We start from the raw sequence: 22740 nt of genomic DNA, 5'->3' as shown, positions 1-22740 counted from the left end.
AACCCCCAACTGTCACACCCTACAATGGAAACTGTTTACAGTACCAGTTGTCCATTTATTTCAGGAGATAATTTAGTTGTCTACACCATGTCTCTGAAACAAATGCCAGTACAGCAATCTGTGCGGATTGGAAATAACATCTCCACCTTCTGGGGGAGAGGGGGGGAGGAGGGGGGGGGAGGGGGGAGGGGGGAGGGGGGAGGGGGGAGGGGGGAGGGGGGAGGGGGGAGGGGGGAGGGGGGAGGGGGGAGGGGGGAGGGGGGAGGGGGGAGGGGGGAGGGGGGAGGGGGGAGGGGGGAGGGGGGAGGGGGGAGGCGGGGAAATTGCTTTATAAAGTCTCAACATTACATCCTTGCGTTTGTATTCTAAAAAGATGTGGCCTCATCTGCGGTATTGTGTGCAGCTTTGGGCTCCTTATGCTAGAAAGGACGTATTGAAACTGGAGAAGGTTCAAAGGAGCTTCACGAAAATGATTCCAGGATTAAACAGTTTGTCATATGAAAAGCGTTTGATGGTTCTGGGCCTGTATTCACTGGATTTTATAAGAATGAGGGTGACCTAATTGAAACCTGTTGAATGGTGAAAGACTTTGATAGAGTGTGGAGAGAATGTTTCCTACGGTGGGAGAGTCTAAGACCAGAAGACACAGCCTCAAAATAGAGCAGAGATGAGGAGGAATTTCTTTCGCCAGAGTGCAGTGAATCTGTGGAATTCATTGCCACAGGCAGCTGTGAAGGCCAAGTTTTTATGTATATTTAAGGCACAGGTTGCTAGATTCTTGATTGGTCAGGGCATGAAGGGATATGGGGAGAAGGCAGTGTTTTCTTTGCCTCATCAACAGCTGATTCTGAAGTTTATAGTGTCACTTGACAGTAAGATGCAGAACTGAAGCGGCTTCTGGTGCCGCCTTTCCTGATGTTCAAAACACAAGACCTCTGTACACACTCTCATCAGAATACCTGACAGCCTCCAGAACCCAACTGCCTCTGAAATTTCATACACACAAAAATAATTGTTGCAAGCCCTGGGTCACTCTTCAGCATCCGAGTGGTTTCCAATGTCAAAACTGAACCTGTCTTTTGCCCATTTGTATCTTAACCTGAAGATACAAGGAATGCAGACAGCAGAATCCAGTCCTACAAGCAATCTGCTGCAAGAACTCAACAGGCTGATCTCAGCCCAAAACACTGACAATTTCTTTCCTCTTACAGATGCTGTTTGACATGCAGTTCCTCCAGTAGACTGTTGTTCCTTCACCTCTGTTGTAGTCCTGACAAACCCCTCAGGGTTAATACTCACACTCCCTACAAAAACCCAGCATTTAGAAAGATTTGGGGGTCGCCCGTGTCGTGTAGTTAATATTTTAGTAATATCTGAATAAAACCATTAATGAAGTATTCTTTGTTGTTTAAATAATTTATTATGGGGTTATATGTAAAAATACGTGAATTGCATACATTATCACGCCACCACATCGGCACGCCTTGCTTAAAGCGAAAATGAAGCCAAGACATGCACTCTGAAAGCTCCCTGTGTTTTCCTTTCAGTTAGTTTTAAGTTTCAGAGTTACAAGACATGACAAACTGGTTCTTCACCATTTGGATATCCTGACATTCAGTTCCATCATCGTGTTGACAGTAAATTTGTCTTTGAACATCAGCATTGAACACAAAGGTGGGACACAGGTTACACTCCTTCTCATTTCTAACAGGACAGAATAGATGGATAATATGTTTTGCTTCATTCTTCTGATGCAATTCTTTCTGTAAACACTCCCAATTACCCAGGAGCCTGGCAGACCATTCTTGGAATATTGAGGACAGGTCTATTCTCACCACCTAAGAGAGGGTGCACTTGCTTGTTATAGTAGTGTGGCAAGAGTTCATCGGATTGATTGCTGGGCTGCAGGTGGGATGGGGGCTTTGTTATGAGAGGAGAAACAAAGCAGAATGAGATGGTCCCACAATCTTCCGAGTTAAGAAGAACCAGAGGTGATTTCATTGAAATGTACAGAATTCCAATGGGATTTACCCGGGGTAGACAATGGGATGACGTTTCTCCTGGCTGGTGCCTGTCAGTTTTTGTTTAGTTTTCCACAAAATTCTATTGTATTTTCCTGTAAATTCTTGCAAAAAAATGAATCTCAAGTATATGTTAACATACACAAGTTCAAATAATATATTTCCTTTGAACTTTGAACCAGGGGTCACCGATCCAACATAGGATGGTGGAATACCAAGAAGAAATTCTTCACCCAGAGGATCCTGAACCTTTGAGATTGTTGACCCATGGAGGCTGTGAACTCTGAATATATTCAAGAGTGAGACCGATAGATCGTTAAGGGAATCAAGTGGTACAGAGATAGTGCAGGAAAGTGCTGCTGAGATAAAAGGTCAGCCATGGTCTTACTGAATGGCAAGGCAGGTCTGATGGGCTGAAGGGCCTCTTCTTAAATCTGGTTGTTATGTTTTATGCTCGTTATGCTTACAGAAAAGTGCTTTCTTAATGTGGCCTTACTCACATCACACACACCTTTGAGAATTCCCTCAGAGATACCATGGAGGTGGCAGGGTAGCGTGGCAGTCGGCGTAAAACTATTTCAGCACCAATGACCCGGGTTCAATTCCCACCGCTGTCTGTAAAGAGCTTGTATGTTCTCCCTGTTACCACATGGGTTTCCTCTGGGTGCTCGGCTTCCTCCCACTTCCAAAGAGGAAGCTAGTACACCCATCGGTCACATGGGTGTAATTGGGTGGTGAGGCCTCAGTGAGCCAGAAGGACCCGTTACCCTGCTGACAAATGATAGTGCTTTTATATTCAGCTAAACAAAACAAAAACAAAAATACGCGAGTTCTGTGCAAACCTTAAAGAATATTTCCCTGCTGAATCAGTGGGAATGCACATTGGTTACTATTTTGCTAATTCGACATCTGTGAAAATCCAAGATAAATCCCTGCCATTAATATCCATTATTTAACTCCCTCCAATAAAATCAGATTCTTAGGCATGCTATCCGACCCCAGAAATGTGGAAGAACGATGGATCATAAAACAACGCTGACAAAACAGATGTAATACAACACACTTCAAAACGGGGGTGCAGAATGTGGCAGCCTCCTACTATGGATATCTATGAATAATGAGACCAGTTCTTGGTATCTCAGAGCATCAACAAATCCAGGAGCAATTGACTCTACCCTACCGTTTCTGGTGTGGGAGAGACATCAAAGTTTATCCGATGAAGGACTCCATTTCCACCAATATAAACAGTGCTTCCCTCGCGGAGAGTGGTGGGAAACTTTTCAGCTTGCCTAAGCACAGCCCGGTCTTTAATTTCAGCTGTAGGGATACAGAGGAGCAAGATGTTAATACTTTAAAATATTTTCAACTGGCATAGGAACAACAAAGCAACATTTGAAAGAAACATCAATCACAGTACTTGCAAACCAAGAAATGGATTTGCTAAGACAACTCCATTTTTCATGACATTGTCACTGGAAACATCCCAGCTCCTGAGAATCAGATAGTTAGTCCGTTACTGCCTGTTACGCCACTGGCGTTTAGGACAGCAATGGAACTCCTCCATGAGAATCACATCACACTGTCACATTGAAAGTAAATCAGTGTTGCAGGCCATGTTACTATGTACTGAGAACCCCTGAACAGAGTACTTCCACAAAACAATCAGGTGCAGAAGTTCTGATAAAACATCAGCACCCTGAAACACTGACTGACTCAGCTCTCCCCTCCATAGATGCTGACTGACTAGCAGGGTATTTTGAGTACATGATATTTTATTTTAGGTTCCAAGCATCCTGTGTAATTTTAGATGTATGGAACAATGTTTTATTTGGAGCGTGGCATACCATGCAACATTTTCAATCCTCAAGTTCATTTTGATGCACTTCCACCAATCAAATGAATTGTATTCATTGTGTTACCTTCTCGCAGCTACCAATCAGCAGGAGGTACAGAACTCTGAAGTCCCACACCACGAAGTTCAAGACTGGCTTGAATCATTCAGCTCTTGAACCAACCGACACAACTCTAATCATCACAGTTTCGTGACATATGTTTACTTTTTACTAAGATATACTTTTTTTTGTTTCAGTTGTGTTATTTCTTGTAATACTTGTGTTTAATTTAAGTCTTTCCTGTGAATGCTGCTTATTTGATGCTGCTGCAAGTGATTTTTTATATAACACATACAATACTGTGCAAAAGTCTTAGGCACATATACGGTATATAGTTAGGATGACTAAGACTTTTGCAGAGTTCTGTAGTAATTTTATGTATTGCACTATACTGCTACCACATAAAAAAAACAAAACTTCATTACATAATGATGACATACCTGATTCCGATATGGGTTTCTATTGCGGACAGAGTAGGGAGAGGGGAAGAGAGAAGGGAGGGAGTGGGAAGCACCAGAGGGATATTCTGTAATGATCAATAAACCAATTGCTTGGAATCAAATGACCTTGCCTGGTGTCTCAGGGCTGGGTGTATCTGTGCCCATGCTACTCCCTCCCCATCCCCCGCCCTAGGCACTCCTTCCCTGCCACCTGTCCCACAGCCCTCCCGAGGTGCTCCACCCACACCATTCCCAACATCCTTTGCTCCGGCCAGATTTACAAACTCGCTCCACTCCACAGTGACAAGTACAGTACTGTGCAAATGACAATGGACTTGACTTTGACAAAAGAAAACAGCAGTAGTCCTACAAGTCCTTAAGCTTGCTCTGCTGTTCAATAAGATCATAGCTGATATGAATCCAGCCTTAACTCCACATTCCCACCTGCTCTCCATAAACCTTGCCTCCCACGCAATGCAAAAACCAGTCTACCTCAACTTCCAACATGCACGCCCCCTCAAAGTACATATGTTCCACATCTGCTGTCAAGGACTCTTTGGGTTCCATATGTAGAGTTAGTTTCATTAGTATATATAGCACGCCTCTCTCTGTGCAAGGGAATACACTGTAGCAAAACACCCATTATCCATTTTGCCCTGCTTTTCCAACCCATGAATGCAAGTCTTCACTTGTCATAGGTCTCTGGGATAGAGTATTCCAGAGATAGGCAATCCTCTAAGAGAAGAAATTCCTCCCCACCTTCACAAATGCTGCCACAATGCCACATAGTTCTGAAGGGAAAACATCCTGTCAGCATTCCTCCTGTCAAAACCCTCACAGCCTTCTTAGTTTCAACAGTTTCACATACACTCGTGAAACAAATAAAGTGCAAGTTTGTAGTTTTCTGCTGCTGTATCCCATTCACTTCAAGATTCAACATGTTGTGCATTCAGAGATGCTTTTCTGAACACCACTGCTGCAATACGCGATTATTTGAGTTACTGGCTCCTTCTTGTCAGCTTGAAATAGTCTCTTTACTCTCCTCTGACCTGTTTCATTAACAAGGTATTTTTGCACACAAATCTGTCATTCACTGGATTTTTTGTAGTTTTTGCACCATTCTCTTTAAACTATAGAGACCGTTGTTTGTGAAAAGCACAGGAGATCAGCAGTTTCTGAGATATGCAAAGCACCCTGACCCTAACAAACATCTTTCTACGGTCAAAATCAATTAGATATCATTTCTTCCATACTTTGATGTTTGCTCTGAACAACAACTGAACCTCTTGACCATGTCTGCATGCTTTAATGCACTGAGTTGCTGCCACATGATTGGCTGATCAAATATTTGCATTAACGAGCTAGTGCCCAGGTATACCTAATAAAGTGGCCACTGCGTTTACCCTTAAAACAGAATGAGTTTGGGATCAAACTGTTCAATCTTTCGGAAAAGTAGCTGATCAACTTTCCATGATCATCTCCCATCGCCTCTTAAATAACTATGTGAAGAACTCCAAATGTAATGTCACCTCTTTACACTTGAAGTCCATGTCCTTGCGAGAAAGGCTGACATGCACTTGCATGTGATTTGCTCGTGCTTACAAACACTCAGCAATCTATCCCACACTGGAGGAGAGTGTCAGCAATCTATCCCACACTGGAGGAGAGCGTCAGCAATCTATCCCACACTGGAGGAGAGTGCAGGTCACAAGATCATTCACTCATTTTAATGTACCGGTTAACATGAATGACCAACGAGCTGATGTGAAAGAGTATCAGCCCACCACTTCATTACCGCCTGGAACATTTGTGAAGTTTCTGCACAATGCACTAAAGAAAATGATGCTATGCAGTTAGAAATGGACCAAACCCAGACAGAAAAAAAAAATACTGCATCTAGTTCCGAGCTTCCTAGTACCTGCAGGCAATTTATCAAAGGGGATTGATCTACGCCTAACATATCTCTTGCTGGATGGAAAAGGAATAGAGCAACAAATACTGTTACGTTAGGGAAGGGCAACCAAAGCTAGGCTCAATGTCTACTTCTTATTCTTTCCCAGAGAAGGAGATTAGACTGTTGAGAGGCTGGCTTTGTAGACTGTTCCAATGTGAATGTATTCATGGGCTGCACTCTGGTGCAATCGTAGTGTTACATTATATCAATTGCAACATTTAAGAGAAGTTTAGATAGGTGCATGGATGACAGAGGTATGCAGGGCTATGGTCCAGATGCAAGATGAGACTAAGGAGAAAACCAAGCCAGCATGAGTAGGTGGGCTGAAGGGCCTTTTTATGGGCTGTCATGATCTACACACACTTTATTAGGTACAACTGCCATTAATGCAAACATGTAATCAGCCAATCATGCAGCTACAACAATGCATTAAAGCATGCAGACATGCCCAAGAAGTTTGATTGCTGTTCCAACCAAACATCAGAATGGGGAAGAGATGTTATCTAAATGACTTTCTCTGTAGAAGGTAGTTCGCGTCAGATGGGATGGTTTGAGTCTCTCAAAAACTTCTGAGCTCCTAGGATTTTCACCCATAACAGTCTCTAGAGTTTACAGAGAATGGTGGGGGAAAAATAAATCCAATGAGTGGTAGTTCTGTGGGTGAAAACACCTTGTTAATAAGAGAGATCAGAGAAGGATGGCCAGACTGGTTCAAGCTGACAGGAAGGTGACAGTAAATCCAATAACCATGCATTACAACAGTGGTGTGCAGAAGAGCATCTTGAAGTGGATGGCCAGGACATGCACTCAGGAGGTGGTACCTAATAAAGTGGCCACTTAGTGTATGACCCCATTATCGTATTGCAGCTCACAGAGACTTAATTGCAAACAGTAAAGAGAATCATGAGGGGAAATCTCTTTTTTTTTTAAAAAAAAGCCTCCTCTTGCCTATCTTCTTCACCAGCTTGTTGTAACTCCCTTCATCTTTCAAAACTCCCCCCATCATTGCCACAACCTTCCACAAAGCAACATCAGAGTATGGTAACTGCTTGTGTTGCACGCATGTCCCTTCTACATGTTGGGCACGTGGCCAAGTGGTTAAGGCGTTCGTCTAGTGATCTCAAGGTCGCTAGTTCGAGCCTCAGCTGTAGCAGCGTGTTTGTGCCCTTGAGCAAGGCACTTAATCACACATTGCTCTAGTGTCTGTGCGAGGAGTGGCGCCCCACACAGACTTCCAATCTGCGCCTTGTAAGGCATGAAAATGCCCGACGCAGGCCTCTCATGGTCTGAGTCGACATTCCCTCCCCCTTCCATCACAGTTGTCATGCCAACTCTTGCAGTGATGGAAATAGAGAGCTGCTGAGCTTGAGACACTGAAGCCTTGTACTCAGACACAAAACACTATACTGGAACCTACTGAACGGAGTTGGCAATGTTTATGGACCTTTTGAAAGCAATGTAAAACACTGAGTTTAAGACATTAAAATTTCAGAAAGGAGAAATCGGGACTCTGTTGCATGAAAACCCCAATTTTCAATGCACAATTATTTTGGAAAAATTATGAAGAATAAAAGACCTACAGTGACCCTTTACATCTTCGTATTTCAAGTGTAAATCTGACTCCCCTTTCTCTTGAATCTGCTTCATCATGTCACTGCAGAAAATCACCATCCATCACCTGAGAATTTTCTCAAACAAATCTTAAATGTCGTTATTGGCCATTCTTTACTGTCGTCATCACAACACTCTTATTGACGCAACTGCTCTTTTAATAACACAGCTTAATCTTTTAGCTCAATCATTAAACTCCCAGCAATCCTGATTACCAGCTATAAAAATCTTCCCTCCCACTTTGGTGCTTGATTAAAAATAAAAAGGTCACAAATAAGTGAATGAATACATCAAGATGGCAAATCGTATCTCATCCCAGTCCCTAAAACTGCACAGCACAATTTTTTTGTAAGCAGAGAAGACTCTTGGGACAGCTAAATGTTGATGCAGCCCAACTCGGTAGTCAGGGTAATTATTTTCCCGATGGCCACAGGAACGTTATAAGCAGATATTATTAAGGTAAGACAACATTGCACTGAATTTTGTGTTTCTATTAAACACATTAAGTTACATTAATAAAGGTGCCTAGTTTATTTAGTACAGAGCAACACACACACACAAAATGCATGGTGGACCCTGCCCTCAAATTTACTTGGTCAATTTCCGACATCTCTCTCCCGTTTCTTGATCAATCTGTCTCCATCTCTGAAGACAGTCTATCTACTAATATCCTCTATAATCCCACTGACTCTCACAGTTAACTGGACTATGCCACCTCCCACCCTGTCACTTGGAAAATGATACCGCCTTCTCTCAGTTCCTCCGTCTCTGCCACATCTGCTCTCAGAATGAGGCTTTTCATTCCAGAACAACTGAGATGTCCTCCTTCTTCAAAGAAAGGGGCTTCCATTTCCCCTTCAATGCAGCCCTCATCCGCACGCATCTCTTCTATTTCGTGCACATCTGCCTTCACCCCATCCTCTCACCAAGGATAGGGTTCCTCTTATCCTCACCTGCCACCCCACTAGCCTCCGCATCCAGCACATAATTCTCCGTTACCTCTGCCATCTCCAACGGGATCCCACCACCAAGCACATCTTACCCTCCCCACCACTTTCTACAGAGAATGCTCCCTACGTGACACCCTCGTCCAGTCATCCCTCTCCATTGATCTCCCTCCTGGTATTTATTCTTAATAGCAGAACAGGGCCACACCTGCCCCTACACCTTCTCCTTCACTACTATTTAGAGCCCCAAACAGTCTTTCCAGGTGAGGCGACACCTCACCTGTGAATCTTTTGGGGTCATCTGCTGTACCCGGTGCTCCCGATGTGGCCTCCTGTATATTGGTGAGACCCAGTGCAGATTGGAAGACCACTCTGTGAGTCACCTTCACTCCACCAACCACAAAAAGTGTGATCTCCTGGTGGCTACCTATTTCAAATCTACTTCCATTCCCACTCTGACATATCAGTCCATGGCCAGCTCTGCTGCCACAATGAGACCACACTCGGGCTGGAGGAGCACCTTATATTCCGTCTGGGTAGCTGCCAACCTGATGGCATGAACATCAATATCTCAAACTTCTAGTAATTGCCCCCTTCCCACCACTCCCATTTCCCTCTCTCACCTCATCTCCTTACCTGCCCATCACCTCCCTCTGATGCTCCCCCCCTCTTCCCCTTCTTCTATGGTCTTCTGTCCTCTCCTATCAGATTTTTCCTTCTCCAGGCCTTTACCTCTCTCACCAATCAACTTTCCAGCTCTTTACTTCACCCCTCCCCATCTCCCGGTTTCACTTATCATCTGCCACCTTGTACTTCTTCCTCCCCACCGCCCACCTTCTTAGCCTGACCCCTTTCCCCTTTCCAGTCCTAAAGAGGAATCTATAACATGGGCCCCAAGATCCCTCTTTCCTCCATTCTGGACAGAAAAGTAGAGATTGGATATTCAATGATACTTAAGTAAAAACAAGAAGTGCACGGGTAGATAGGTTCATTTTGCATTGCACCATGTCCACGTCATATACTGTCTACATTAACGAAAGGAAGAAAAATCCACTATTACTGTGCCAATAGATTACTTGTCGAGGAGTGAGTCAGTTAGGTTTGAAAGTGGAGAGAGAATTTTTTTTCAAGACTAAATCATGGGACAGCGGGTTTGGAAGGAAAAGTGGTGTAGCTGTTGGCATGTCAAGTGCATAAATATTGGAACTGAAAGGAAAAGCAGAGCAACAAATTAAAAAGAAATGAATCTGTAAGTGATTTGCAAGCAGCCAATCAAAGTGAAAGAGATTGTTTAAACATTGACTGAAACATTGATCGTTTCCATGGATGCTGCCTGACCTGCTGAGTTCCTCCAGCGTGTTGTGAGTGCTGCTTTGACCCCAGAGTCTGCAGAGTATTTTGTGTTTAAACAGTTGGTTTTCTTGCAAGGGGATGGTGCTGGGGAGGAATACTTGAGCCAAAGAACTGGCAGGTCAAGGTAAGAGGAGGGAGAAAGGTATGACATTGCAAGTGGTAGAAGGAACTTGAGGGCTGTACACCTCTGTGAAACCCTGCTGAAGCCAAACTGCTTAAGTGACACTATAATGTGATATATCACGACATGTCAGAAGCCTGGTGGGGATTGATCACCACTGTCTCGACTTCTTCATGGTTCCATCATGGCGCTGTATGGCAATTAGAATGCATAGGAACCCAAGAAGATGCTGGAAGTAGTGGATTCAGCCCAATACATCATGGGCATATCCCTCCCCACCATGAGGCACTGCCTCAGGTAGGCAACGTCTATCATCAAAGATCCCGGCCACCTCCTCATACAGTCAAGGAAAGGAGCTACGGAAGCTGAAGTCCCACACCACCTGTTTCAAAAACACCTACTTCCCCATATCTCCTATATTTAGTTCATTAACCAACCTGCACAACCGCAACCACTACAGCAACACTATGACCACTTGAGTTCCGATGAAGGGTCTCAGCCCGAAACGACAACAATTGATTCCCCTCCATAGATGCTGCTTGACCTTCTGCGTTCCACCAGCACTGTGAGCGCGTTGCATTCTGATCACTCTGCTTCTCTTTTGTTCTAATTGTGTTTTTCTTGTATAATTTAGGTTTAGTTTGCCTTTTTCTTGTGAAAACTGCTTACCCGATGTCATGTGCCTGTGACACTGCTGAAAGCAAGTTTTATTATTGCACCCTGTGCATACATGTACCCACAATAAACTTGAATTGGACTTCGACTTTCCGTGATTCAGCTGTCTTACAACAATGATATGTTTTTGTTCCAGATGGAACTTATTGGAGTTGAGGAGTTTTGCATCACTACAATACAGATAACAGAAATCAGTAGATGCAAGGACACTTAATCCACAGTTCTGGGCTATTTTCAGCAGTCCAGTTCCATGCTGGTGACCTTTTGATGCAAAGGACAGGCAGCCAGCCCATTAGAATGGTTCAGTATTGCGTGATTTCACCTGCAATTCCAGTGTCTTTCAGTTCTGGTCAGACAGACAGTTGCAGATCCACAACCAACATTCCAGCTCCATGACATTTCCTCATTCCACTTAAACAGGATCCAGACAGGTGAATTGAGCTCATATCCTCTAAACTGTCACATCTCAGCTTGTAACCTGCCTGTCTAATCTATCCTGAATGATCACCAGATGGTAAAGTTCATTCTAATCAGATTACCTGAAGATAATCACAGGTTAACTGGAACAGAAGCACGCATCATTACAAATCTTCTCTGAAGAAAAACAATGAACACAGAGAACAAAGCTATTTAATTTGGCTATAATATCCTTGTTTATAACAAGAGATGATTGTGGAAATCAATGTTATTTCATTTGATACAGCTCTACAGAAACACCGATATAGGCCAAAACAGGAGCAGTAAAATCTCGCAGAATACTGCAATCCTCTCAGTACCGTATTCAGAATCAGTATCAGGTTTAATATAACCGGCATATGTCATGAAATTTGTGAACCGTTCAGCAGTGGTACAATGCCAAGGAAAGAGCTTATTAGGTAGAAAAAGTGAGTAGGAAGTTGGATGATTAGGAAGCTTTTAAAATCCAAAAAAGGCAACTAAAAAAGCTATAAGAAGAGAAAAGATGAATGGGGCCACAATAGCCGATAATATAAAGCAGGATACTAATTTTTTCATTTATATAAATAATAAAAGGGAGGTGGGAGTTGATATTGGACCACTGGAAAATGATGCTAGTGAGATAGTAATGGGGTCAAAGAAATGGCAGATGAACGCAGTAAGTACTCTGCTTCAGTCTTTACTGTGAAGGACACTAGTCACACGCTTGAGGTTCGTGAACGTTAGGGAGAGGAATATGAATGTCATTGCTATTACAAAGGAAAACATTCAAGGCAAACTGAAAGGTCTTAAGGTGCGCAAGTCACCTGGACCAGATGGACTACATCCCAGAGTCCTGAAAAAGGTTGCTGAAGACATAATGGAATCATTGGTGATGATCTTTTAAGAGTCAGTTGATTCTGGCATGGTCCCAAAGGAATAGAAAATTGCAAATAATACTTCACTCTTTAAGAAGGGAGGAAGACAAAAGAGAGGAAATTACAGGCAAGTTAGCCTAACTTCAGTGGTTGGGAAAGTGTTGGAGCCCATTATTAAGGATGAGGTTTTGGAGTACTTGGAGACTAATGATAAAATAAATAAAAGTCAGCATAGTTTCTGTAATGGGAAATCTTGCCTGACGAAACTGTTAAGAATTCTTCAAGGAAGTAACAAGCAGGTTGGATAAAGGAGAGGCAGTGGATGTCATTTACTTAGATTTTCAATAGGTACATTTAATGTCAGAGAAATGTATGCAATATACAGAACGCATTTGAAAAGGTGCCTCACATGAGGCTGCTTAACAAGATAAAATCCTATGGTGTTACAGGAAATATACTGGCATGGATGGAAGAACAGTTCACAGACAGGAAGCAGCAAGTGGAAATATTGAGGGTCTGTTCTGGTTGACTGCCAATGACTAGTGGTGTTCCTCAAGGATCAGTATGGGACCACTACTTTTCACATTGTTTGTCAATGATTCAGATAGTAGAATTGATGGCTTTGTGGCAAAGTTTGCGGATGATACAAAGGTAGATGGAGGGGTAGGTAGTGCTGAGGAAGCAATGCGATTGCAGCAGGACTTAGACAAATTGGAAGAATAGGCAAAAAAGTGGCAGATGGAATACAGTGTTGGGAAATGTATGATAATGCATTTTGGTAAAAGGAACAATAGTGCAGACTATTATCTAAAAGGGGAGAAGGTTCAAACATCAGAGATGCAGAGAGACTTAAGAGTCCTCGTGCAAGACTCCCAGAAGGTTAATTCACAGGTTGAGTCTGTGGTGTAGAAGACAAATGGAATGTTGGCATTTATTTCAAGGGGAATAGAATATAAAAACAAGAAGATAATGCTGAAGCTTTATAAGACACTAGTCAGGCTGCATTTGGAGTATTATCAATAGTTTTGGGCCCCTTATCTCAGAAAATATGTATTGTCATTGGAGAGAGTCGAGAGGAGGTTCACAAGGATGATTCTCGGAATGAAAGAGTTAACATATGAGGAGTGTTTGGCGGCTTTGGGCCTGTACTCAATGAAGTTTAGAAGAATGCGGGGGGAATCTCACTGAAAACTACCAAATGTTGAAAGGACCAGATAAGGTGAATGTGGAGAAGATGTTTCCTCTGGTGGGGGTATCCAGAAATAGAAAGTACAGCCTCAAAATTGAGGGGCAACCTTTTAGAGGGCAGGTGTACGGGGTTGAATGGGATCTGGGATCAGCCATGATGAAATGTCAGAGGAGACTCGACTGGCTGAATGGCCAATTTCTGTTCCTACGTCTTATGCTCTTATAATGCAATACATAATAAGAGAAAAACTGTGAATTATAGTATTTATATGTAAAATAGTTACATATATAGGGGAAGAAACTACTTGAATTGTCGAGTGTGTGCCTTCAGGCTTCTGTACCCCTTCCTAATGGTAGCAATAAGAAGAGGGAGATGGGAGTCCTTAATGATGGACACCGCCTCTTCGAGGCATCGCTCCATGAAGATGTTCTGAATACTGCAGACGCTAGTGCTCATAATAGAGCTCAGAAGAACTCCCTTGTACCCAGAGTACAGTAAAGCTCCGATATATATTCAAAGTGTCAGAATAACGCCAAGAGTCCACACCTGTTGAAGAGAGCTCTTGACCTTAATCCTCACTTGCCTTAATCACCTTATCGTCTAGCTGCCCTCTCTTATTCTGCTCTGTTATTTTTCCCCTTATACTACCCAAACGGGATGAAATTATGCGGATTGCGTACAAATTTAAGTTTTTCGCAATACCGCAATGCATGTAACAATAAAAAAATAGCCAAAAAAGACGCACTGATCAAGTGAGTCTCAAATCATTAGATATTGAAAATATAAGACAGAAATACTGAATGGCAAATACAGGTAAAGACACAATTTATATTTAGGGATATAGAGCAATATCGAGTTTAAATGTTAATCTACAGGTTAATAGACGCGGATGGAAGAAGAGACATGGTTACATCGCAACCAGGTCAGGCTGGACAGCCGATCGGACAAAGACTGGTGAACTGATACCGACACCCAGAACCGGCTCCCACCCGCGGGACACCGAATCCACGGCCCCGTCCACTCACCGCTCAGGTCCAGTTTGAGCCGAGGTACCCACGAATTACCCACGACCGGACTCACAAAAAGCAGAACAAACAGCCGAGTAATCATATTTACATGGATATAGTGGTGACCGGCACCACTACTAAGGAACTGCGCGCAGTGTTGGGCAGAACGCTGGTACAAGACCCATTATATTCGAGCTGTGTGTGGTCCCGCCTACCGCGTAGGGGGGGCGGGGCGCAACGTAGACGCCGTGGAGATATTTCCAACCAACGCACACACATCAAAGTTGCTGGCGAACGCAGCAGGCCAGGCAGCATCTCTAGGAAGAGGTATAGTCGACGTTTCAGGCCGAGACCCTTCGTCAGGACTAACTGAAGGCAGAGTGAGTAAGGGATTTGAAAGTTAGAGGGGAGGGGGAGATCCAAAATGATAGGAGAAGACAGGAGGGGGAGGGATGGAGCCAAGAGCTGGACAGGTGATAGGCAAAAGGGATATGAGAGGATCATGGGACAGGAGGCCCAGGGAGAAGGAAAAGGGGGAGGGGGGAAACCCAGAGGATGAGCAAGGGGTATAGTCAGAGGGACAGAGGGAGAAAAAGGAGAGAGAGAGAATGTGTGTATATAAATAAATAACAGATGGGGTACGAGGAGGAGGTGGGCATTAGTGGAAGTTAGAGAAGTCAATGTTCATGCCATCAGGTTGGAGGCTACCCAGAGGGAATATAAGGTGTTGGTTCCTCCAAGCTGAGTGTGGCTTCATCTTTACAGTAGAGGAGGCCGTGGACAGACATATCAGAATGGGAATGGGATATGGAATTAAAATGTGTGGCCACTGGGAGATCCTGCTTTCTCTGGTGGACAGAGCGTAGGTGTTCAGCGAAACGATCTCCCAGTCCGCGTTGGGTCTCGCCAATATTAGAAGACACCACATCGGGATCACCGGACGCAGTATATCACCCCAGCCGACTCGCAGGTGAAGTGTCGCCTCACCTGGAAGGACTGTTTGGGGCCCTGAATGGTGGTAAGGGAGGAAGTGTAAGGACATGTGTAGCACTTGTTCCGCTTACAAGGATAAGTGCCAGGAGGGAGATCAGTGGGGAGGGATGGGGGGGACGAGTGGACAAGGGAGTCACGTAGGGAGCGATCCCTGCGGAAAGTGGAGGTGGGGAGGGAAAGATGTGCTTAGTGGTGGGATCCTGTTGGAGGTGGCGGAAGTTATGGAGAATAATATGTTGGACCCGGAGGCTGGTGGGGTGGTAGGTGAGGACCAGGGAAACCCTATTCCTAGTGGGGTGGCGGAAGGATGGAGTGAGAGCAGATGTGCGTGAAATGGGGGAGATGTGTTTGAGAGCAGAGTTGATGGTGGAGGAAGGGAAGCCACTTTCTTTAAAAAAGGAGGACATCTCCCTCGTCCTGGAATGAAAAGCCTCATCCTGAGAGCAGATGCAGCAGAGACGGCGGAATTGCGAGAAGGGGATGGCATTTTTGCAAGAGACAGGGCGAGAAGAGGAATAGTCCAGATAGCTGTGAGAGTCAGTAGGCTCATAGTAGACATCAGTAGATAAGCTGTCTCCAGAGATAGAGACAGAAAGATCTTGAAAGGGGAGGGAGGTGTGGGAAATGGACCAGGTAGACTTGAGGGCAGGGTGAAAGTTGGAGGCAAACTTAATGAAGTCAACGAGCTCAGCATGCATGTAGGAAGCAGCGACAATGCAGTCGTTGATGTAGCGAAGGAAAAGTGGGGGACAGATACCAGAATAGATTTGGAACGTAGATTGTTCCACAAACCCAACAAAAAGGCAGGCATAGCTATGACCCATAAGGGTGCCCATGGCTACACCTTTAGTTTGGAGGAAGTGGGAGGAGCCAAAGGAGAAATTACTAAGAGTAAGGACTAATTCCGCTAGATGGAGCAGAGTGGTGGTAGAGGGGAACTGATTAGGTCTGGAATCCAAAAAGAAGCGGAGAGCTTTGAGACCTTCCTGATTGGGGATCGAAGTATATAGGGACTGGACATTCATGGTGAAAATAAAGTTGTGGGGGCCGGGGAACTTAAAATTATTGAAAAGTTTAAGAGCGTGAGAAGTGTTACAAACATAGGTAGGAAGGGATTGAACAAGTGGGGATAAAACCGTGTCGAGGTATGCAGAAACGAGTTCGGTGGGGCAGGAGCAAGCTGAGACAATAGGTCTGCCAGGACAGGCAGGTTTGTGGATCTTGGGTAGGAGGTAGAAACGGGAAGTGCGGGGTGTGGGAACTATAAGGTTGGTAGCAGTGGATGGGAGATCCCCTGAGCGGATAAAGTCGGTGATGGTGTGGGAGACAATGGCCTGGTGCTCCTTAGTGGGGTCACGGTTGAGGGGTAAATAAGAGGAGGTATCCTCGAGTTGTCGCTATGCCTCGGCAAGGTAGAGGTCAGTACACCAGACTACAACAGCACCCACCTTATTAGCGGGTTTTATGGTAAGGTTAGGATTAGTGCGGAGGGAGTGGAGAGCAGAGCGTTCGGAAGGAGTGAGGTTGGAATGGGAACAAGGTGCGGTGAAGTCGAGACGGTTGATGTCCCGTTGGCAGTTAGCAATAAAGAGATCCAGAACAGGCAGAAGACCAGAGCAGGGTGTCCATGAAGAGGAGAAGGATTGAAGACGGGAGAAGGGGTCATCAGTGGGGGTGGAAGAGTCCTTGCCAAAGAAGTAGGCTCGGAGACGGAGACGGCGGAAGAAGAGTTCCGCGTCATGGTGAACACGGAACTCGCTGAGCTGTGGGCCAAGGGGGACAAAGGTGAGGCCCTTACTGAGGACAGAGCATTCTGCCTCAGACAGTTTAAGGTCGGAGGGGATGGTAAAGACCCGGCACGGATGAGAGCTGGGATCAGAGGGGGAAGGGGGAAGGTATTTCCAGTTGTGTTCTTTCTTGTAAAATGTATTTATAATTATAGTATGTTTTCTTGTGAATGCTGCTTATATGTGCCACGATGCCTCTGCAATTATTTTTTTATTTCACTTGTGCATACGTGTAATTCTGTATATGATAATGAACTTGGCTTTGAGAGCATTGAAGATATCTCTGGGACTCTGTCTGATAATTAATTTTTCCAATATCTATGCTGCAACAGCTTCACAAATGCTCTTTGTCAATTGCTGATCATAGAAGCTTACCATGGGCAAATGACCAATAATATTGCACAAATACTTTGTTGGTGTTTTGAACATTTAAGTACAATCTTCCTTTTCCATTTTTCGTTGAAGAATTGCACAATACCGGTACTTCAATAGCATTTACTTCCGCCATGACTTCTCCTATTGATAAAGTGATCTGCAACTAAAGCTACTTCTCTGGGTCAAGGAAAGACTTGCTTCACACTGTGCCTTTGACTGATAAGGCCAGCATAGTTCCTGAAGCAGTGGAGCAGGAGTTGATGTTGCCCTCTCTCACATCTTCTACGTTTCATGGACATCCGCCCTCATCCTATCTTAGACCATAAGACCATAAGACATAGGAGCAGAATTATGCCATCTGGTTGCCCCCATAACAGTACAGAAAACTACGTCCTCACCACACTGTGAACCTTTGCACCAACATATCATTCTCCGCACATTCAGCTGTCTGCAATGGAATCCTACCACCAATCTTTACCTCCCCCTCCCTCCAATCTCCCCTTTCTGCAGAAATTGCTCCCTCTGTGATTACCTTTTCCACTCGTCCCTCGCCACTAATTTCCTTCCTGGAACATATCCCTTCAGGAAGAACTGCGATACCTGCCCATTCACCTTCTCCCACACCTCCGTTCAGGGCCCCAATCAGTCCTTCCAAGTGAGTCAACACTTTACCTGTGAATATGTCAGGTTATCTACTCTATCCGGTATCCAGTGCTCCCGACGCGGCCTCCTCTACATTTTTATTTATTTACTTGGAGATACAGCTTGGAACAGGTACATCCAGTCCAATGAGCCATAATAACCAATTAACCTACTAACCTACACATCTTTTGACTATGGGAGGAAACTGGAGCACCCGGTGGAAACCTACACAGTCCACAGGGAGAATATACAAAGCGATCGTGCACTTTGCTGTCTCCGAGAGGCTTCTGTGAGGTTTCGAGCAAAGCATGCAGCCTTGAGGCCAAGAGGTCTGGCGACAGGGCACGAGACCATGATCAACTCCGTTACTTGTCACTTAAGGAAGATTGAACTCATCGAGGAGTGAGCAGAAGGTGAGCGCGTTTTCAGCGCCATCTACCAGGGTCTTACTCGCTGCTGTCAGAGGAAGATGCCTGTGTGTGACAGTCTCTCTCTCTCTCTCCCCCTGTTGCTCAATGCTGCTGGAGAAAGGTCCCTGTATTCGGATGGTCTCTGAATCCAGATGATCTTTCTTTCCCTCAATGCTGTCAGAGGATGGTGTCAGAGTCCTGGGTCTTGGGCAAAGTTTAATCAATGCGGTTTGTGGGTTGGACTCTAGTTCACGTTATGATATGTTTCTGGTTCCCTGACGTTCCTTTTTTTGCTATATTTTGGGTGATCTTGATTAGGGTGGCCTGCAGATCTGAACTGAATGTGCCTGGACTCTTTCGATTTTGTGTTTTTTATATGTAGTGTTGTTTGCTCCTTTTTTTTCCTCTTGCACGATTTGTTTCTTTCTCGTGTGTGGAGAGAGGGGGGTTTGATGTTTTTCTTTGTGTCACATACCCCGTGATGGGTTAAAGAACCAGGAGAAATGGAAAACATTTTGGAGTCTGGTATTGCTGTTAACTAATGGTATTTATTAGTAACTATGCAATGCTGTAATATAATTCAGATAAATCAAACAGGTTAACAATCATTATATATATCTAAGTGTGGAAATGTAAAATCCCAGCTTCTACAAGCCTAGGGGTAAATGGATACAGTCTTACCATGATGAGTAAAGTTCAGTTCAGTTCATGGTATTGAGTTGAGTTGTGATGGAGAGAGAGCGCTGTTGTTGTTGTTCGAGAAAGCCGATGCCATCGATCTTCCTGTTATCCTCTGAAATCCTTTAAAAGTCACCGAATGTGACCGTAACAAAAGGACAGTTTTCTGTGGTAAAGTTATCAACCCAGGTGAGGGTTGGACACACTAATAACTTCCCACCGGTCACACCTTTTCTACACTCCGAGAGCCACTGATCGATCCTCTAAAAACCCGCCTTTCTGGGGGCACAACAAAGCTCATCCAGTGTCCGAAATCATGTGTCTGTGTCTTCCAGCTGACCTTCTATTCATCTCACCATGCTGAACAACAGTCGTCCATCAAATAACGCCGCCCTCGGTTACCGTGACGACTTACGAGCTGTTCGTTGCTCTCTCGCTCTTCCTAAGCTGACAGCAGCAGTCAGTGTCCTTGTAACAGTATAAACACGCTGCAGAGAAACCATAACGCCATCTCAAAGCAGGCTCCATCCCTCTCTCTCGCTGTAATAGCTCAAACAGTGTCCAAAAGTCAGTCACATTTCTCCCGACGTTTTGAAGTGACAGTCAACAGAAAATATGACCCCTAGGGGTACATAACATTTGAACATGTTCTAGTGTTTTCTTTGTTTCATGGCTGTCTGTGGGGAAGATGAATCTCAGGGTTGTGTACTCAGACGTACAGTATATTGATAATAAGTGTAGTTGGGATCTTTGATCTCCTTGTAGATAGTGCCAGAATTGAACTCCATACTCCAGAACTCCCTGGGCTATAATAGTGTCGCAATAATCACCATGCTACCTACATTGGTGAGACCCAACATAGAATGGGGGGGGCACTTTGTCAGCCACCTTCACTCCATCCGAAAAAAAGCAGTATTTCCTGCTGACCAACCATTTTAATTCCATCCCAACATGTTGGTTATGGCGTCCCCTACTGCTACAATGAGGCCATTCTCAGGTAGGAGCACTTCATATTCCATCTGAAGGCATGAACATCGATTTCTCTAACTCCCAACCTTTCTCAGGTTTTTGTGTGCAGGGAAGATGGGTTTGCGGATTGATGAGCCTTTCTGTTCTTTCTTGATTTCGTGGCTATCTGGAGAAGGAGAATTTCAGAGTTGTATACTTTGATAATAAATGAACCTTTGAATAGGCCCTTCAGGCCCTTCAAGCTGCACTAAGTCAGCAGCCCCCCCCCAATTTAATCCTAGCCTGATCACAGGACAATTTACAATGACCAATTAACCTACTAACCGGCACGTATTTGGACTGTGGGAGGAAACTGGAGTACCCAAAGGAAACCCATGCAGTCACAGTGAGAACAAACAAACTCCTTAAAGGCAGCAGTGGGAATTGAACCCAGGTCTCCAGTACTGTAAAGCATTGTGCTAACCACTAAGCTACCATGCCACCCCCATCTGCAGTTTGGAAAAAAATACTCATTCCAGGCGTCTGATATTAAGTATGCCAAACAAGGTGGCCTGCCCAGTGGAACAGGCTGTGTATATGAGTACCGGGGATATTGGCTTGGGATACTGACGTTAATTCACTTAATCTGCTGATAGATAGAGTGGATGTGGAGGGAATGTTGCCTATAATGGGGGGGGGGGGGTCTGGGACCAGAGGGCACTGCCTCAGAATAGAGAAGCGTCCATTTAGAATGGAGATGAGGAAGAATACCTTTAGCCAGAGGGTGGTGAATCTGTGGAATTTGTTTCTACAGGAGGCTGTGGAGGCCACATCATTGGGTGCATTTAAGACGGAGGTTGACAGTTTCTTGATTAGTTCTGCTTGAAAGGTTACAGAGAGAGGCAGGAGAATGGGGTTGAGAGGGAGATGGATCCACTTTGGTGAAATGGAAGAGCAGACTTGATGGGCCGACTGGCCTAATTCTGCTCTTATGTCTTATGGTCTTATATGGAGGATTCTATGGCGTTATTGCTGATAATACCTCTCCAGTGCTTTGAAATGTCTGCTAAAGGTTGCCCATGTGTCAGAAACACACAAGAAGCCATAAATTTTGTATTATCTTCAAAGTCCCTTCCAAAACCCTCACGAGTGTTCATTTCCTGCCAACGTCATATGATTCTGAGGAGATCACCACTCCCTCAAGTCAACAATGGAGAGCACTTTGAGATATGTATTCCATCAATAAGGGCAATTATTAGAGGAAGGAAAGGTTAAATGAAGATGGTCATGTCGAATTAGGTGTCAGATATGAATGATATATTTCGCAGTGGTGTATGGGGTGTCAGGGAGGGGTAGCACCTCTGGTGGGGGAACATGTCGCGTCCTTTTCAAGACGGTTAGTCCACCTTTGGTTCCTACCTAGCAGTCAGCTCTCACCTGTGGCTCCCCGTAGCAGTTTGCATGCGACAGCGGCCACACCCCGGGTAACAGCTTCGACAAGCCGGCTAAACCAGGTGACGGTAGCCGACGGGTCTGAAACCCTCAGTGAGATAAGGAGTTGTTTATCCCAGCACGTGAAGGCAGACTCCGGCGGATTGAACGGATGAGATCAATGGAAGGTCCAACGGTCAAGAAGGCGGTCTCTGCAAGCGTCGTGGAACATGTAGAGCAGGACAAGACACAGAAGACATCCTGGACATCCACTGCGCCTAGTCCCATCTCGACTCTGTCTTGCCACTGGATCCAGATGGGAATTAGGAAGAGAGAGTGAGGCTGACGCTGTGCAACTCTCCCTCACTTAAATCCAAATCAAGCTCTAATCTCGACACCATCATAATGGTGTCAAGGTCCTCATCGACGTCAATGATGGAACGAACACACATACATTTTGCAAAGGAAATATTCTAATCACCGTCCTTTTTAATTTCAGCATTTCCAGATCATTGTCATTAAATTTACCAAAATAAATGAAACAAAATGGTTAGGATATGAATCATGTGGATTCACAGAAACATACATGTACAGTCTTTGACCTGAAAAGTCATCTCTGGCATTTGGACCCTCTAAGTGTTTGTTTGTCACAGGAAGCTGAACAGACAGTCCCGGGGACTTTGTCCTTGCAAGCTCGATATCAGATGGAGACTAAGTCATACAGTCCGTGTTCCTGTTGAGCGGTTACTCATCTCGCAGTACTACACCACTTAGTGTACCGTTCTCTCACACCCAAAGCATGGCCGGCTGGTGGCGCAGTGACATCAGCACCGGACTTCAGAGCAAAGGTTCCCGAGTTCAAATCCAAGTCGGTCCACCCCCCAAGCACGCTTTCCATCTGTGCCGGGTTGAGCGTCGAGCTAGCAACCCGGCCCCGTAAAAACAAAAAAAGG

At 44.7% G+C, this 22740-nt stretch overlaps 1 protein-coding gene and 1 long non-coding RNA gene across 5 annotated transcripts in view; one reads left to right on the top strand and one right to left on the bottom strand.

Moving 5' to 3' along the window:
- Positions 1–14703, bottom strand: part of LOC140212000 (semaphorin-7A-like) — a 46059-nt gene extending 31356 nt beyond the window's left edge. Inside the window, exons 1-2 of the mRNA XM_072282344.1 lie at positions 14542–14703; positions 3202–3338 (exon numbers count right to left, since the gene is read on the bottom strand). Coding sequence (XP_072138445.1) covers positions 3202–3338; positions 14542–14626 — 222 coding nt within the window. The 5' untranslated portion in view covers positions 14627–14703. The remainder of the gene's footprint in view (positions 1–3201; positions 3339–14541) is intronic.
- The window catches only part of LOC140212001 (uncharacterized), a 36144-nt gene continuing 28002 nt past the window's right edge, over positions 14599–22740 (top strand). Inside the window, exon 1 of one of the 4 annotated variants that reach the window (XR_011889620.1) lies at positions 14599–14903. This is a non-coding gene — a long non-coding RNA (uncharacterized lncRNA). Of the gene's footprint in view, positions 14904–15294; positions 15542–16197; positions 17302–22740 lie in introns of those variants that run through there. The other 3 variants (XR_011889621.1, XR_011889623.1, XR_011889622.1) reach the window with 3 other exon arrangements.

Source organism: Mobula birostris, chromosome 18, assembly GCF_030028105.1.
Source record: "Mobula birostris isolate sMobBir1 chromosome 18, sMobBir1.hap1, whole genome shotgun sequence".
NCBI lineage: Eukaryota > Metazoa > Chordata > Chondrichthyes > Myliobatiformes > Myliobatidae > Mobula > Mobula birostris.
Note: the sequence above shows the minus strand (reverse complement) of the source record. Positions and strands in the feature narration are given on the sequence as shown.